Here is a 16,711-nt window from a genome sequence, read left to right as displayed (position 1 = left end):
GGTGGAGTCGCCGCGGGCCGCGGCGGGCGACGGCCCCGGGGCGGCCGGAACGAGATTTCTGGATCTCGCGATAGCAGCCGGGCGCCGCGCTGGTTGGCTGGGCGGTTGCTGCGATACCTGCTCTGCAGTCGACGGACGCTTAATGGCGGCGGGGAGGCCGGTGAGAGGAAGGGGCTGCTGCCGGCCGGGAAGCGGGTCCCGCGCCTGTCTGCGGCTCCGCGGAGCTTCCCGCTTCTGTAGCGAGGGCCATTGGCGCGGCTACCTCCGCGCCTCTCTGGCTTCAGACGCCCTCAGCCTTTCGGGGCCGGGTTGTTAGTGCCCCGGGGGAACACGGGTGCTTCCTGTCTCTTCAGGTCGTGGCCGACAGTATCGCCGTCCCACAGGCGCCTCCGAGAAACTGCCTGGCAGCGTCAGCGCATCTCTGTACTGCGTCTGGCCAGGAACTCACGGGGCTGGTGCGAGCTGCCAGGATTTGTCAGGGGTAGCGCAGTCTGGGTTTGCATTGGTGACGGGTGATGCCCGAAGGACTCTCTCCAGATAACCCCAGTGGGTATTTGCGGCAGCTGTTAACCGGTTTGTTTCATGAGAAAGAGACTGGAATTCTGTGGGCAGATGCTGAAACAATAAATGCCACAGGAATTACGAGGAGTTATCTGTTTAACAATATAAACTGAGGACTGACTACGCGCTGAAAAGGGACTGCTGTCTCGCCTTACTCATGGACCTTCTGTGGTCCTTTCTGAGCACTGTCTCGTACCATGCTTTTCCAGTAAGCAAGTGATTCTAAAGAAAACTAAACTTCTTTTAATACGGGGAAGAATTAAGCTTTAAAGAGTTAATCTCTGGTAGTTTTGAAGAACTTGTGCAAATTAAAGGACTGTTTCTATCCTTCCCAGAGAGAAGTTCAAAAAGGAACAAATATGGCCAGCAGTCACAGACCTCCAATAGCTCGTCCTTCTTCAAGAGCAGGAATAGGGTTGACTGCAAGGCCTACCTCTTCATCAAGGACTCCATCAGCACCCAGAATAGGAACAGGGGTATGAAAATGTTTAACATTAACTTCAATATATTTAGATTTTTATCCTTTTTTTTGGTTGCTTTTTAGTATCGTAACTGGAGTGATAGTTTCTCAGGAAGCATTTTAAGATTTTAGTTTTGTAGAGAATTTTATTTTCTAATTTTGAGTGAAAGGGGTCAAGGAGGTCTTGCATCAAGAGTTCACCTGGGAGACCTTAATAGCATTAATGTTGCAGACAGGGAACAAGGAACAGCTCAAAGGTGATCTCTTACACTTCTGCAGCAGACATTTGACTGAAGCTTTGTTTCCCTGAAGAGATATAAATGCTAAAGATAATTATAGAAATAGTATTGAGACTAACTTGAATTTTTAATTGCTTTGGCAATTGCATAAGGATAATAAATTCCTAATTTGGAGTTGGGAGGTTTGTGTTTTGTTTTTATTATAGATGCCTCCTAGTACATCAAGACCTGGTTCTCGTGGTGGTTCTTCGACTACTGGAGGAGTCTTATCATCTCAGATTAAAGTAGCAGACCGTCCAGTTACTCAACAGGGATTAAGTGGAATGAAAACTGCAATGAAAGGTATTCTTTTACTGAAATTAGCTATCAAGGTCTCTGCAAACATTTTAAAGGAATATTTAGGTTTTTAAAGGAAAACTTTTCATTGCCAAATTAACTGCAGAATGAATAGCTTATGATTAACAGGAGTAGGAGAAAGGAAGATTAAAGCATCCCTCTTATTGTCTTTGCTCTTGGCAGTCAGAAAATACAAAAGCTTTTCTGTGCCTGAGCTGTCTGTAAAAATCATTCAAAATAATAGAACAAGATAAATTGTGTCTTCTCCCATCACTGCAGAATAATTAAAATACTGTGTTATATAGTAACTATTTATGTAGCTGAAAAAGTAATGTTTGTCTTCACAACAGTCTAAAATGAATTTCTGCCTTCATTTGTTTTAATGAGCTAAAATCTGTTTAAGAACACAGAAGGTGGCAGTTCTTTGCCTGCAAGTTCTGCAGATTGTTTCCATAATTTACAGTTCATAGAAATTAGTTGGTTTTTAACAAAATATCATCTTACTCTTCTTTGTCAGGTCCTCAGAGACAGATAATGGATAAAACATACTACCTTGGACTGCTGAGGTATGTCTTAACATCATATTCAAACTGCAGAAGGTTTAGTGCTCTGTTCCCTTTGTGACATGAAGTTTGTTGTGCTTAACAATAGCATGGGATAAGTGGTGTTCGCTTACAATTAAATCTGTCCTGTTATAGGACTTAAGGTCATTTTGCATATAGTTTGTAGGAGGAAAGGAATCTTATGCTTATGTGCAAGTACAAGTAGATTCCTTTGACATTTTGTTATTAAGCTTGCTAAGTTACACTCCCACATCATTAGAAAAAGGAAGGTCAGTGATTTTTGAGCTTCCACCTGTAACACTTGATAGGTCTGATAGCTTCATTAGTACGAAGTAGCATCACAAACTAAGCACTTTTTACTGTATGTCTCCGGTGGTTTACTTGGATTATACATTGAGCTAACACTGACAAAGGCAAGGCCTTGCAGAAACTGTATTACATTCTCTACTTTTGTCAGTTGATCATATTGTGGTGTTGAATAAAATGTTGAATAAATATGATTTTGTTGAATAAAATCAGTCCTAAAAGATGCCATTTTAAATGTGGATTGTATCCACATTCTGTGAAATTATTTTTTTTCCTGTCCATTTGAGAATAATTCACATCTGTTTCACCAGCAGGGACCAAAAGCTAATTAAAACTTTTATTTCATATCCAGGTTTTCTAACAACTTCTAAGATCCTATCTGATAGAACCACTCTGCTTTTTTCCTCATTTGTCCAGCTCTTCTTTGAAATACTGATTTGAAACATGGTGCAGTGCAAGAAAGAGATACTGACTGCACATCTCCTGTAGTAAAATATAATTTCTATCTGTGTTTTAGTTGTAACTTCAAATGTTAATGATTCTTTTTTGTTTATTTTTTTCAGAAGCAAAACAAATGAGCTCACAACAGAAATTAACAAGCTGCAGGAAGAAGTAGAAATGTACAAGCAAGAGAAGGCTGTCTATTTGTCATATGAAAAAAGGTGAGATTTATTGCAGGTAATGCAGAGCTAACATTCTCAGTCATGAGACTATTCTTGGGTATTTTGGAGGCTTCCAGGAACCGTTAAATAATCGTTTTTATCATTTTATTTTTACATATACAAATCTTTCCACCTTAAGTTTAACTTTTTGTTTTGTATTTAGGGCAGAGGCTTTAGCTGGTGAAATCAAAGAATTTCAAGGTCAGCTAGCAGACTACAACATGGTATGCTGTTTTTTTATCTTTTTTTATTGACATTGCTCTGTAAAGATGTACTGGTTAATACTGCCTTTTATTCAGTTATTGGAAAGGAAAAAGATGGAAACTAAGAAAAACATAAAAGAAAAAAAGGAAGTATAAAATACGTTAGGAGAAGCAGTTGCATATGGATTTAAGAAATTACTGCTGCATAATATTTGTGGGTTTTATACAACTACATATAATGATGATTACTTCTGGAAACTGCATGTATTCTATTCAGATTCGCAAATCATGGTTTTTCTATTTGCAGTAATAGAAAATCGCTATGTTTTCATGAGTGCTTTGTGAGTTGGTACATATTGGTCCGATTCTTTTCTGTGTAATTAAAAAAAGGGAGAGCAATAACAAGTTGGAATTCTGTCTCATTTCAGGTTGTGGATATACTTAACACCAATATGGATATGGCAGAAGTTATTCGAGACTACAATATGGTAAAAATTATGTTGTTTGCTATGTTAGAACAGTGAAATGGTGTGTGTCACATTCTTGGTGCTTTAAATGTATGATATATCTAAAAAAACATAGCACTAATTTAAAACTTACCCATTTTTTCCAGTTAAGCATAATATTTGCAACATATTTGTAGTGGGACAATTGTCTGAAGTGTTGCGTTAACAGCCCCATGATACCTTGTATTTTAGATCTGAAAAGGGTGTCATCCCAACCCAAATTATGAGTGTTAAAATATCTTCTTTATTTGTCTTGGGAGCATAGAACACTAGTCTTATGAAGTGCAAATACACTGGACTCCACTGCCTTGTAAAGCTGCCTGGTCTTCTGGAAATGTAGTTCTCTTTTTGTCTTCTGCCTTTTAAATTACTCCAGTGTAATAAATATTAAGTATGTCTCTGACATGGCCAATCACAAAATCAATGAGCTTTGTTCTTCCTTTACTTTCTTTATTTTCTAACATAGATAGAGTGTTCCTCTAAGTATTAAGGCATGAGTGGCATTAAGCATGTTCCATTTCTTGTGATCACTTTGCCCATAAGCAAAAGAAACTAGTTTTAGAAAAGGTTATTTTGGTAGCTTGAAAAACCACCTGAGTATTTCTCCGTCGAAACAATATTTTTTTTTTCCCTGCATTTGATTGAAAAATGAAGTCACAATTGTCCGTGTCATGAATGCTTTGCAAGTGTTACATTTTCATTCTGTCTGTAGGCTACTGTAGATCCCACAATAATAGTAAGTGAATTGATTTATTACAAACTTGATTGTATTTCTTTTTCAAACTTAGAGATGCCGTCTTACTTCCTTTGGTTTCCAGTGGAAGACTGCAATTTCAGAAGGTCTTTCCTCAGTATCAACTAATAAAAAACTCTGGAGCAGGCAGCCTCTGCTGCTTCTTCCTCTACTGCATTCTGAGCAGCTTCTTGCTCATTTAAAGGAAACTTTGAATTTGTGTATAAAATCTGTTTATTATTATATATTATATCAAAATATCTTTTTTTTTTTTAAAGTTAAAGGTTCAGAATGACCGAGATGCTCAGAGCGTGGATAAAATTTTCACAGAAAGACAAACGTAAGTACAATGTATGCTTCTCCAAATCATGTTACGTATACTTCTCCAAAGCTGTTAAAATCATAACTGAACTTCACAAAATTGAGGTGTTATCTGATTCAGAAGTTCCTTAATAGTGCGATGCATGCCACAAGTGATACCTGAGTAATTTCAAGACGATACATCAGTGCCAGGCTACAGCTGTTGTTCCTAGCTTTAAAGTCTTCTGAGTAACTGCTGTGGAGATACTTACCATGTCATTCAGGGGGAGTTAGGTGGCAATGGAGACTACTGTCTTTTGGCAACCTGCTGTCAAGGGTCCTGCATTTTGGAGGTTATATTGTAGAGTAGCAGAGTGGGGAAAGCAACAAGGAGTGGGAACTAGAACCGAGATTCCTGTCTGATAAGGTAGGGGGTGTGTGGAGGGGAAGATGAGGACAGTGAGATGCTTGCAGTAAGAATTTGTAAGCCATGAGAATGACTTGTGTAGTGATAGGCTGAGAGGGTGAGTTTCTGAGATGTTTTAGGGACAGGAGATGCTTAGGAGAAAAAGATACGATCCTGCTTGTTGCCAGTAAAAGCAATCTCAGTGATGAGATTTCCTGTATAAATAAGCACTTTTTAAAAACAGTTTACGATTTAATAATAAGTCACTTTTCAATAATACTGCGGTTTTCAATAGCTTGCACATCTGTCTATTCTATCCATGAAGGCATTTTTAAGTGTTAAAAAAAATATGAAAAGACTTGGTTCAGTAGCAAAATAAGGCATAAATGCATTAGATATGTGGTAATGATAATTTATTGTACTGCATGTAGACACATTTAAGGGAATGGAGCAGTTGGTCTTTCTTGCTCTGCTAATTCAGGTAAAAAAAACCCAACAATGCTCTGTTCTCTGATTCTGTTAGTTTTGCCTGATAGACTGCTGAGCTGTGACACCACTGGTTTGGATTCACTCCCCAGTCTAGTTGTGGTCTGCTTCAATATTTTAGAGAAATTATTTTTCCTTTCTGGACTTCTTCACAATTAAAGCATTAGTGATTATGACAACTTCACAAGCTGCTTTGTAAAGACTTGTTCCTGTTAAGTAATATACAGCAAGCTCTCCCCCTCCCCACCATAAGTAACCAAATAGGTTTTTATAAAAGGTGGATTATGAGTATTTTTAGCATGTTTTGAAATATTTGTTGTGCCACTAATGCATGCACATCACGACATTTTTTCATTTTGTGATTCATGCATCAGTATCTTGTTATGAATTTGATGAGATGAAAGGAGATGGATTGCTTAGCTTCATTTTCTATTGTACATAAGTAGCGTAATACGGAAGTACAAGTTTTGAAAAGTCAGTTCAACATCCATTGTTTAAGACGTTAACTCTCCTCAGTCACATAAGAATCTATGTATTTATCCTCAATAAATCCATCTTCCCCAGGCACAAATGCATGAATTTTCTCAAATATTACTATGGGATCCTCGTTGTTTGTATGCGATACTGTAGGAAAAGAACTCATGTCAGCTGAGAACTCCTGTTCAGACATCTCTGAGTCATGTTCTTCCAGGCGACGGTGACTGTAGCTGATGAAATAGTGGTACCATGTTGGGCATTTTATAGCAGTAAAAATCAGGAGTGTAGTGCTTACGACAAACCCTAGGACACCCGCTAGGAAGGTCCAACTTTTGCCAAGAAGTGGTAACTCTTTAAAACAGGAAAAAAAGAAGAGTCATCTTCATGAGGAATACTAGCAAGAACTCTAATATGAATTTTTTCATACTTAAATTGAGAACTCACAAAATAAACAATGATAGGGGAATTTACTAAGCATCTCCAAAGCTCTAGTAGAGTGTTGTCGCTATGTTATTAGAGAGTCAGAAACATCACTCAGACCAAAAATGCATGTACAACTCTATTTCCTAGCAATATAAATCCATCATGCATATTTATGAAAAGTAATAGTTTCAAAGTCAGATAAAGTTCTGGGGACATACAAAAGATTAAATAATCTTTTTTTTTCAAAATTTAAATTCCAAGATTGGGCTTTGTAAAAAGCAAAACAGTAATTGACTTCAAATTCTATTTCCCAGGCTTAAATTTCTGTACAGTGATGATGTCTGCACCCTAAAATATTACATTTTTTGTTTGGCATATCCTTTCAATTGTATTTCTTTTATAATAAAAATTTCAACAGACTGTAGTTGCAAGTAGTCTTCATTTAGAAGCTGATTTTTGTATTCTAGCCACTGTCCAAAAATAGATTATAGCTGCTACAGCAGAAGTAGTGTGTGGCAGTGGTGGCTTACAATTTGTGTACGTATTTGGAGATTGATATTGCTTCTGCTTTAGCCAGAAGCAAGAAGTAAAGCATTTCAGTATGGAAGAGTGGAGAAGAACATTAATTTGCATGTAAGAAAAAAAAAAAAATTGACTTTACCAAAAGAAGAGCTGGAGTGTTACAGAGTGGTGATGAAAAGTAAGGAGACTATCACGGAAATTTTCAAAGAATATGGGATGTGCACATCCATGTCCTTTACACTGAATACAGTTGAGGGCAGGAGTAAATTAATAGGCTCACTCTTTCACATTTTAAGACGACAGCTATGTCTAGAAAGCAATTAGTTTGGAAGAAGTATTTGATTTTTTTTGCTAGTTTTTTTAGGCAGAGATCTGGACAATTATCTGAATTTCAAGCCTCTGAAATTTCATCACGTTTGTAGTATCATTTGAGAATTCAGGTGTGATTTATCCATTTTGAACATGTATTCCGTACACATTCACCATAGTCTGTGTACACTATACCAAAACGTGGAAATACGCATGTTCTGTAGCCCTGGCTTTTATGGAAGAGTTACAGTGTACTAGGAATACAAAACAATATGAAATCGTGGAATGGCAAATCAAACAGCTTGTAAGCCGTAAAGCAAAACATGAGTATATTACCCGCATGTGTTCCATTGTTTCCAGTGATGTTGTTTGGAGTCAAAGCTGTTAGTAAGGCACTACTTTTAAGCATAATGACAGAATTGGAAGTTATAGTGTGTTCTGAAGAAGCTTTTTCAATTTTGCAGTCCCCTGTTTGGATAGCTGCTGTCATGATGGAGAATTTTTCCATGGTGGATGGAAATATACATGTAGTGTTGTCTTCATTTTCTGTGAATGTGAGCAGTGGAAAGGCTATGAAATGTTGTCAATTAATTGGCACTCCAATTAAAAAAAAAAGATCATGCATAACTAATGTATTACTGCAAAATACAGATAAGATGATGATGGATATTATCCAGACCAGAAAAAAACAAGATAAGGCTGTTTGATATAAAAAAGTATGAAATGCTGCTCTTACCAAAACTTACCCATTGTCACATTGGAGGCAGTTAGCCATATCTGTAAATCAAGGAGGTCACAGGAGCAGGTCCATGGGTTTCCAGCTAAAACAATTCTAATCAATTTAAAAGATGATTTTATATTCAAAGATTTCAGAAAGTTATACTGTAGATTTAAAACTGTCAGACTTTTTAGCGAAGTAAATACATCTGAATCTAGTTGAGTAATTTTGTTATAGGATAGATTCAACACTGACAGCTGATTTAATCCTGCAAATGCTGCTTTATGAACTCTGCTAATATGATTGTTGCTGATATCCAGAATTACAAGTTTTGTCAGATTGCAGAAGCTGTCATTATACAGTATAGTAATCATGTTTTCATTCAGATAAAGTTCAGTGAGGTTAATAAAACTTTGAAGAATCTCTTTGTCACTATCTTTTAAAATAATATTATTATTTTTGAGGCTTAATTTAGTAATGTTTCGGAAAAGGTTAGTGGGGATATTAGAGAGGTTCTTTCCAGACATCTCACAGGTGACCTGTTGAATAAAAGAGAATGACAAAAATTAAATACTGTAGGGAAGTCTGGTGATGAAGGAGTTTGTGATGTCTGTTAGGGGCATGAAAAAGCTTTATTGTATTTTTAATGCCACCACTTTAAAAGAAAAGTTATACTGCTTTTCATGCAATTTTATTTATGTTCTTCTTAATATATTCATGGTCTGGTGATACAGGGGATTGAATCATCCGAGTGTATAGAGACCGTAAGTTCCAGATCACTTAGTGCTTAAACTCTTTTTGAGATGAAACGATTTTTATGTGATGATCATCCAAAATATAACCACTTTGGCATACTATTTTGGAATTAGTAAAGCTGTCTGTTTTAGAATTCTATGTAAAGGTTGACTGAGTAGAAAAAGGATTCCTTTCCCACATGACCTGGAATGAAGGTGTCACAGAGGAAGCAGATTCAAGGCTGCAAATTAATTCACACGTGCTTTTTCAAATGTTTTGTTTTAAAACCAGCTATATTTACTCTTGAAGCAGATCTTCAACAATACATTTAGTATATATTTTTATTATAAATATGGCACTTAATGTTGTTTTTCTGGATTGAAGTTTAGCATAGCTTCAGTCTTTTCAGGTTTGAGAGTGTTTACTCTCAGTACCTTGAAACATTTTTATTTTCTGAAAAGAGTAGATTTCTTAATATGTATGCATCACTGCAGACTATGGTTGAGTGTCAAGATACTTGAACTGGCTTTAAAGGAGATTCCAAGTACTGGAAACAGATTGGTTGTGTTATCCCTCTTCCTAAATAAGTAGCCTGTGTTCAGTTTGTTACTGCTGTGACCAGATTGAGTCTAGATAGCTTATTTAAAACCGAATGTGGGTGGAGTGCCCTTTCTATACTGTGTGTACTCATTGTGTGGTTTTTTTGTTCTTCATGTTTGTACCAAAGATGAACCAAGCAGTAGGTACAGTACTGGACCTGTAGGCAGTGAGTTAGAGCAAATAGTGCAATACCAGTTTTATCATTTGACTGTTAATCAAGATTTCTTCCTTCCCTTCCATTCCCCAATAAATGCAAAATGCATTAAATTAATCTCTGAAAAAAACCCTTTAAAATTTCTTATATACATTTGGACCTCACTTGGGCAACTTCAAACTCAATAGATCTCCAACTTGAGCAGTAGTTGGCCTTGTCCAAATAAACTGTTGCTTTTTATGTCTATTCCAAAATGATGTAAAGATAAAGGAGGCATTCTGGTTGACTGCAGAGAGATTTGACTAAGATATAAAACCATCTCAAATATGTTTCAGTGTTATTCATGCACTTACAATGACTGCCAGCAGCTAATTGTCCATTCCACAGAAAAATATGTCTTTATTTGTTTCTATGTGCTTCTTTCTTCAGGAATTCTGTGTTTATAAGGTAGTTTTTAAAATGCCTTTAGCTTCTAGTGTATCTTTCAAAAATAAGGGTAATTTACATACATAGAAAACTTACAGTTTGAGAAGTAATGTTGCAGTCAGCAGTGACTGGATTCAAAAACAGTGTTCCAGCCGAGATCACAAGCCAAGAGAGTTTCATGTTTACAGCCTAGTAAAGAACAATACTTTTGTATACCAGGACCCAAATACCACTGTCCTCTGTAGTGGTAGTTTAACAGATTAATAGATACACTTATTTCAATGATAATTTAATAATTTTTTTCTGCATAAATACTATGAAATGTAAAATTAAGAGGAAAAATATAGGTTATCAGAATTAACGCATTCAGCTTTCACGGTATTGAGCCAAACCTAAAGTCCAGTGAGCAGACTGTATCAGCAAATAGAAAAAGGATTGATTAGACAAGTTCATAGCAGTTTCATAAATATGTAAAACGAATAGGCAGGGATGTACTGTTTAATATCCTTGTTAAAGCAGTTATGAGTGCTGAAAGACTATGATAGGAGTAAACTGCAGAACATATTCAGGCTTGTATATTCTCCCTAAATTTCTCTTGTTGCCACTGACAGAGGCTGAATACTGTACTAGATGGGTTGATTTATCCAGTCAGATTTCTCTTATGTTCTTATGTAAGTTATTCAGCGTTTCTTGTGAATTTTAATTAGTAGATTGATCTTCTAATATCTTTATTATCCATAATATAACATATATTATATGACATAAACCTGCACCTCTGTATTATGAAGGTGTAGCTGTGGCTCTGATCTTTGGAACTAAGCAAACATGGTTCAATCTCTTCTGCTGGAGTTTCTGTACAGATTTGAACCTTATTTTCTGAGAGTCAGGAAAGCTTTTCTGACAAATAGTTTTCACCGTGACATTAACATCTCTCAGAGAAGGCGTCACTCACCCATAACCTTTGAATCAGGCATTATTTGCAAGATCTACTCATTTAAACTATCTCTGTCAGATGTTAAATCAGTTCATGTTTATGCCAGACTTAAAATGCTGTATAAAAGGTAGATTATACCTTCATTTCTACACTTTTTATTAAGCATCTGAAGAGAAAAGATAGTGGGCTAAGTGAATCTCAATATCTCCTTCCCAGATTTCTATCATCAAGATTGAAAAAGACCTAAAAGATAACTTTTAAGACATTTATTTGTGCCTGTAGTATCTTGAGCTGTAGAGTATTCACTGAATTTAATAGAGAAGACAGGGCAAAGTTACATGAGAAAGCTCATTTACATGAACAATGCTAAATATAAGCAGCCAGTCAGATTTAAAAAAACACCACCAATCCTTAAAGAGTGCCAGGATGCCTTTCCTGATCAGTATGAAGTAGAAGAGGTCATAGAACAAATTGGTCAAGTCTGATACTGATTTCTTTTATACATTTGTGTGTCTGAGGACTGACCTCATTCACCTAACAGAATCAGACTGGAAACTTGCTAACTTCTTGGAAAGAAGAAGATAAATGCCACTTAAACTGTTCTGATCCATTGGAAATTTACTTTAAATACAAAAAGAGTTCATAAACCTTTTTGTTAGACATTTTCAGTGGCAAGGACAAGGGGTACTAGCAGCAGCAGCAGCCACTGTGGTATTGTGTTCTGCATTAGGTATTGTTCTTGTCAGTGACGGTACTGGTGGCTTGCATACTTTTTGGAGCCAGTTTGTATATTGCTAGTGAAAAACATGATGCAGTTTGAGAAATCCTGGTATAGACTATGTTAACAGTTGGATCTTGTGGCATACTTGGACCTTAAAGATACCCCTTCCAAGATGTTCAGAAAGAGAGCAGGCCTTAACCAGGCAATCTAGAAATATAGATTAATAGTGTTATTGTTGTTTGCAGGTTCCAAGAAAAATACTGTCTTTAATAAAGTGGGATAAAATATATTAAAATATTATTTTTAAAGTTAGTCTGCAAGTTAATAATAATCAAGTTGAAAATGAAAGTTAAAAGTTTTTCAAAACTTCAAGCAAAAAGTTAAAATGTCTGAAGGAAGGAGACGTCATTAGGTTGAAAAATCCTTTTCCTGTCTGAAAATTCACTCTACATATGTCTAAGTCAAAACCAGTTCCTATTTTATACTTTAGTTTCTACTGAAAAGTTAGGGATTTTCTTAGAAACTTGATTTCCTGCATTGTGTGTGTATGTGAATCCCTATAATCAGTAGAACAACAGGAGAGCATCTGTAATTTTAATTGCAGTTTAGCTTTATAGTAGAACCAGACTTTAAGAATTGCTGTTTAAAGTAGTTGCTTTGGAAAGAAACTGAGCCTTGGCAATACATTGGTAATACCTTGACATTTCCTTGTAATTAGAAGCATTTTCTCATAAAAGTTTTCCTCGGAGAACTTCTGAATATTTTGTCATTTAATAGTAATGTAATTCCTACTGGTTTTCTTACATTTGTTAAAAAAAAAAAAAAAAAGGCAGATTTGGGGAGGTAATGGAGTTTTTGTAATCAGCTAGTCTGGTTTTCAGAGAAGAAATGGACTGTTCCCTGGCTTTCTACTGAAGTACAATTTACTTAACAACTTGGCATGTCCAAGGTTCATAGTAATTCCTGAACTTTTAATGTATCTCAAGATGTATTTGTTTCCAGTTAGCAACAAAGTTATACTAATAAATCTTTGTCTACATTTTGAAAAAGATGTGCCAAGTATCTTACCTTTCTGTTGCTTCTTAGAGGCAGCATATGTACACATGTATAGATTTTTCAGTGCACTGACAAGAAATAATATGGTGCAACAGCACTTTGTTTTTGTTCAACCTTTGTACCTGATGAATAAGCAGGCAGTGTAGAAAAAATAATAAACCTAGAAAACCCTTAGCAAAAGATTGACTAGGTTGAGCAACTTCTTATAATCATCTTGGATTTAATTAGATCTGCAGGCAATAGGGAAGTCTAATAGTAGTATGCTCAAGTGTCAGGTTCCAGATCATATAGGAAGCACTAGTTAAAATGCCATAGGGAATTTACAAACAAGTTTGGTTATAATCAATTAAAGAAATGCTGGATACAGAAAAAGACTTGCATTTTTTATGTGATCAGTCATCAAATGAAGAAAACTTCAGGATGTTTGCATACTGAAGTAAAGATCTCTACTAGTCAGTTAAACCTGTGTTAATACTTGTGTTTTGGAAAATCAAAGGAGCTGCAGGGTGTGAAACATAAAGCTCATTATTTACAAAGAATTGCAAGCTCTTAAGGAGAGATATAATATTGACTATATTTCAGGAAGAAATTCTGAAAACAAATGATACTTGCTCTGATTTGAGAGCATGTCTATATGCAGGTTAAAAAAGGGATTATATTGATACACAAACATTACATCCAATAATTTTTTTCTTGCATTGGTGCTCATTCTGTCCAATGCACAGCATTAAACTACAAAACAGTTCAGTCTCCTCTCATTCTCCATTCCTCTCAAATATGTGGCTGTAGAAACCACTTTAATTCACTAGCCTTCTGTGATGTTATTGCTACTTTGATTTTTTTGCTTAGTGTCTCAGAACATTCTGCAACTTTTCCAAGCCTAATCCCTGATTGAGCTTCGTCAGTAGTCTTAAAATTATTTGTGGTAATGAATTGTCTTCCTGTGACAGCAATTGCTGATATTTTTATTGCTTCTTAGAAAATCACTGAGTTTTAACCTTTGGTCAAAAGGTTTCTACCAGAAAGGTGCATCACAGCTACGTCAGACATTTCTAGTCTCAAGGACATAATGGATCACCTTGAAGTATTTAGCCAGGAGTCCATATCACATAAGAAAAAGAAACTTGCCTCAGGGAAAAGAGGCTACTCTCTAATGTGCCCACACCCATTTTACATCAGTGGGCTGGAAAAGTAGGCTTTCTTTCCTTACTGTGCCATGCATACTTGCAGCCTCAGGAATAGATGAGAGAAATCCAGTAGAGCTTGGAGACACCATTGCTGTCAGTGGTGCCAGCTGCTTCCACATGGTGGTTTGGAACACAGGAGAAATGTAGCATGTGGTATTCTTCTCTCCCTCCCTAAATGCCCCAGTGATCTCCAGGAAAAGGCACCCCGTTTGTATTTAAAGATGAGCTCCTTATGATCGGTACTGACAGTCTCTCCAGATCAATTACATCTAGTGTGGAGATTTATTTTGGAAATCAGCAATCTTAACATTTTCTTGAATTCTTCATTGCAGTTTCTCTATTTTCATTCTGTCATGTCTTCAGCTGGGCCTGATTTGAGAGAAACTGTCACTGCTGAGACCTTGCAACAGCCCAGATTGAGGGATGAAGAGCCTCCAATAAAGAAGTAGCGTGGAAGCTTCCTGCCAACTCCCAGGTCCATGCCTTCCAGAAGGTCTTGAATCAAACTACTCTCATAGCTTAAGAACATACTTCACTTAAAAAATTGCTCCTTTCCACTACCAAGCGTAACATAATTATCAATTCACGGACTGGTGTTCTACTTAACATCCTCAGATTCCTGGAGGTTATAGATCTTTCTTGAAGCTGGTTGGAAGACTGGTTACACCTTTGAATCTCTTCTGAGAATTCCTCGGAAGTGTTGAAAACTATGAAGAAAGGCAGAGGGAGCTGGAGTTGTTTAATCTCTAGAAGAGAAGGCTGGGTATCTTGACAAAGTAAATACTTTGGACAGGAGTAAAGAAAATGGAGCTGGTCTCTTCTCAGTGATGCCCAAGGGCAGGATAAGAGACAATGGCCACAAATTGGAGAACAGGAAATTCCATTCCAATGTAAGAAAAAATTTTTTCTACCATGAGAGTGGCCAAACATCGAAACATTGCCCGGACATGTTGTGGGGTCTCCATCCTTCAGGATACTCAAAACCTTCCTAAACAAGATACTGACAACCTGCTCTAGGTGACTGTGCTTTGAGTAGTGGGGCTGGACTAGATGATCTTCAGAAGTTCTTTCCAACATCAGCTCTACTCTGCTTCTGTGAGATTTTCGTCATTCACTTACCCTGAGGTTAAATTTGTGCAGTTCCTCTATTTTGCATCATCTTTTAAGCCTGAGGGGCATTCTTGGCTGCAGTCATTGGTCTGATAGTGTCAGTTACACAATGTAAAATTTTTGACATCTTGCAACTCAGGAAGAGTTAATGAAAAACAGAAGAAGAATAAATCCTGAAGGAAGGTGTCCAGCTGATTTTGTTATTCTTAGCAGCAGAAGTCACTCTGGAAACAAGCAAACTGTTTTTCATGAACTGTGGTGGGAAGGAAGTTATATACTCTTTAGGGTCTAGAAGTTTTTTGTTAATTTCCTTTATCTTTAGCTGTGTTCTCAAACTGACTCTCTAGCTTTCAGGAATTTCATAGAAATTACTAGACACTACGTGAAACAATGAGAACAACTGTCTGCCTTCCTTGAATCTGCTAATGCATTTGCTTGTAGCTCACTATAGCTGCAGTGGTAGAGAATTTTTTAGGGTTGCAGCCAGTTGATTTCCTAACAGGATTAAAGTCGTGAATCAAGAATGTCATGAATAGCTAATTTCTTAGTTCTTGCATGGCTAAGAAGCTCCCCACTGCCTAAGACTCTGAAGCCAGTCTCCATTCTTAAGGAATACAACAATTCATTGATGAAAGAAAGTTGCCTTATCATCATTATCCAGTACCATCAAGTGCTGGTATCTATAAAATATGTTTTCTTTATGGGCACTCACAAATCATATACCAGCTTCTTTATTTCACACTACTTGTTCTTATTGCAGGAATTCACTGATTGAAAACAACTGAGAGGAAGCAGTATAATCTTGTCAGTGTTGGGGACTACGGAGGTAGACAGGCTTGGGAGTGTTGGAAAGCACTGTGTGGGTACTGTAAGGGCAAAGAGTTCATCATCTGCTGCATTCTGTGATGTGAATGCTTATATAGCTAATCCAGCTCCAAGAAAATTAGATACAAGTATGTAACTCCTTTTTTTAGAGTCTGGAGTTTTTGTGTTAAAGGATCACTTCAGTGAGGCTGATGGAATGCCAGAGTTTGAAATGGGTGCTTCAAATATACATCAGCTAGTAAAAGTTACAAAAACGTTCTATTTTTACAGCACAGAAAAGTTAATTCAAGTTGTAGAAGAAGATATCGAACGTGAAAAGGTTGTAGCAGATGACATAATTAAAGACATGTCACAGGAAAATCAAGCTAAATACATGGAGATGAAAGCTGCAAATGAAAAACTTGCCCAGGTTGGTTTGTTTCATTGTACTCACCTGAAATGTTTCTCAATCTGGCTCCATTGATTCCAGATACAATTTCAGTATTAAAGAGCTTGAGAATGGAGTAATACAATAAAACTTGCTGGTATCTTAAAGTACCTGAAAAGTAAATAGAGCAATTGACTAAAAGTGAATACTTTTGTCTTTTGGTATTTCTTAATTTAAGAACAAATTATGTTCATAATTTTCCATTTAAATTTGGGGGCTGACATGCAGATTTTAAAAACCACTGTAGTGCTTAGATGTTTTATCATGTGTAAAAAGCAAGCAAAAGGGAAAAACAACCCTAGCAATTTTTGTAGTTCACTTGAGTA

General features: G+C 36.6%; 2 protein-coding genes across 5 annotated transcripts in view; one reads left to right on the top strand and one right to left on the bottom strand.

Annotated features, from left to right (window-relative positions):
• The first annotated feature begins 5 nt into the window (after nt 1-5).
• Nucleotides 6-16,711, top strand: part of IFT74 (intraflagellar transport 74) — a 38,568-nt gene continuing 21,862 nt past the window's right edge. Inside the window, exons 1-10 of one of the 4 annotated variants that reach the window (XM_074855332.1) lie at nt 15-160; nt 354-546; nt 897-1,037; nt 1,467-1,602; nt 2,114-2,162; nt 3,029-3,127; nt 3,291-3,351; nt 3,759-3,818; nt 4,848-4,909; nt 16,229-16,367. In XM_074855332.1, coding sequence (XP_074711433.1) covers nt 921-1,037; nt 1,467-1,602; nt 2,114-2,162; nt 3,029-3,127; nt 3,291-3,351; nt 3,759-3,818; nt 4,848-4,909; nt 16,229-16,367 — 723 coding nt within the window. In that variant the 5' untranslated portion in view covers nt 15-160; nt 354-546; nt 897-920. The other 3 variants (XM_074855328.1, XM_074855330.1, XM_074855329.1) reach the window with 3 other exon arrangements.
• LRRC19 (leucine rich repeat containing 19) lies at nt 6,264-13,146 on the bottom strand. The gene is made up of 5 exons (XM_074856192.1): nt 12,849-13,146; nt 10,222-10,314; nt 8,239-8,749; nt 7,829-8,038; nt 6,264-6,589 (listed from the first exon to the last, which is right to left on the bottom strand). The coding sequence occupies exons 1-5, from the start codon at nt 12,873-12,875 to the stop codon at nt 6,264-6,266; spliced, it is 1,167 nt and encodes a 388-aa protein (XP_074712293.1). The 5' UTR covers nt 12,876-13,146.

Source organism: Strix uralensis, chromosome Z (genome assembly GCF_047716275.1).
Source record: "Strix uralensis isolate ZFMK-TIS-50842 chromosome Z, bStrUra1, whole genome shotgun sequence".
Lineage (NCBI taxonomy): Eukaryota > Metazoa > Chordata > Aves > Strigiformes > Strigidae > Strix > Strix uralensis.
Note: the sequence above shows the minus strand (reverse complement) of the source record. Positions and strands in the feature narration are given on the sequence as shown.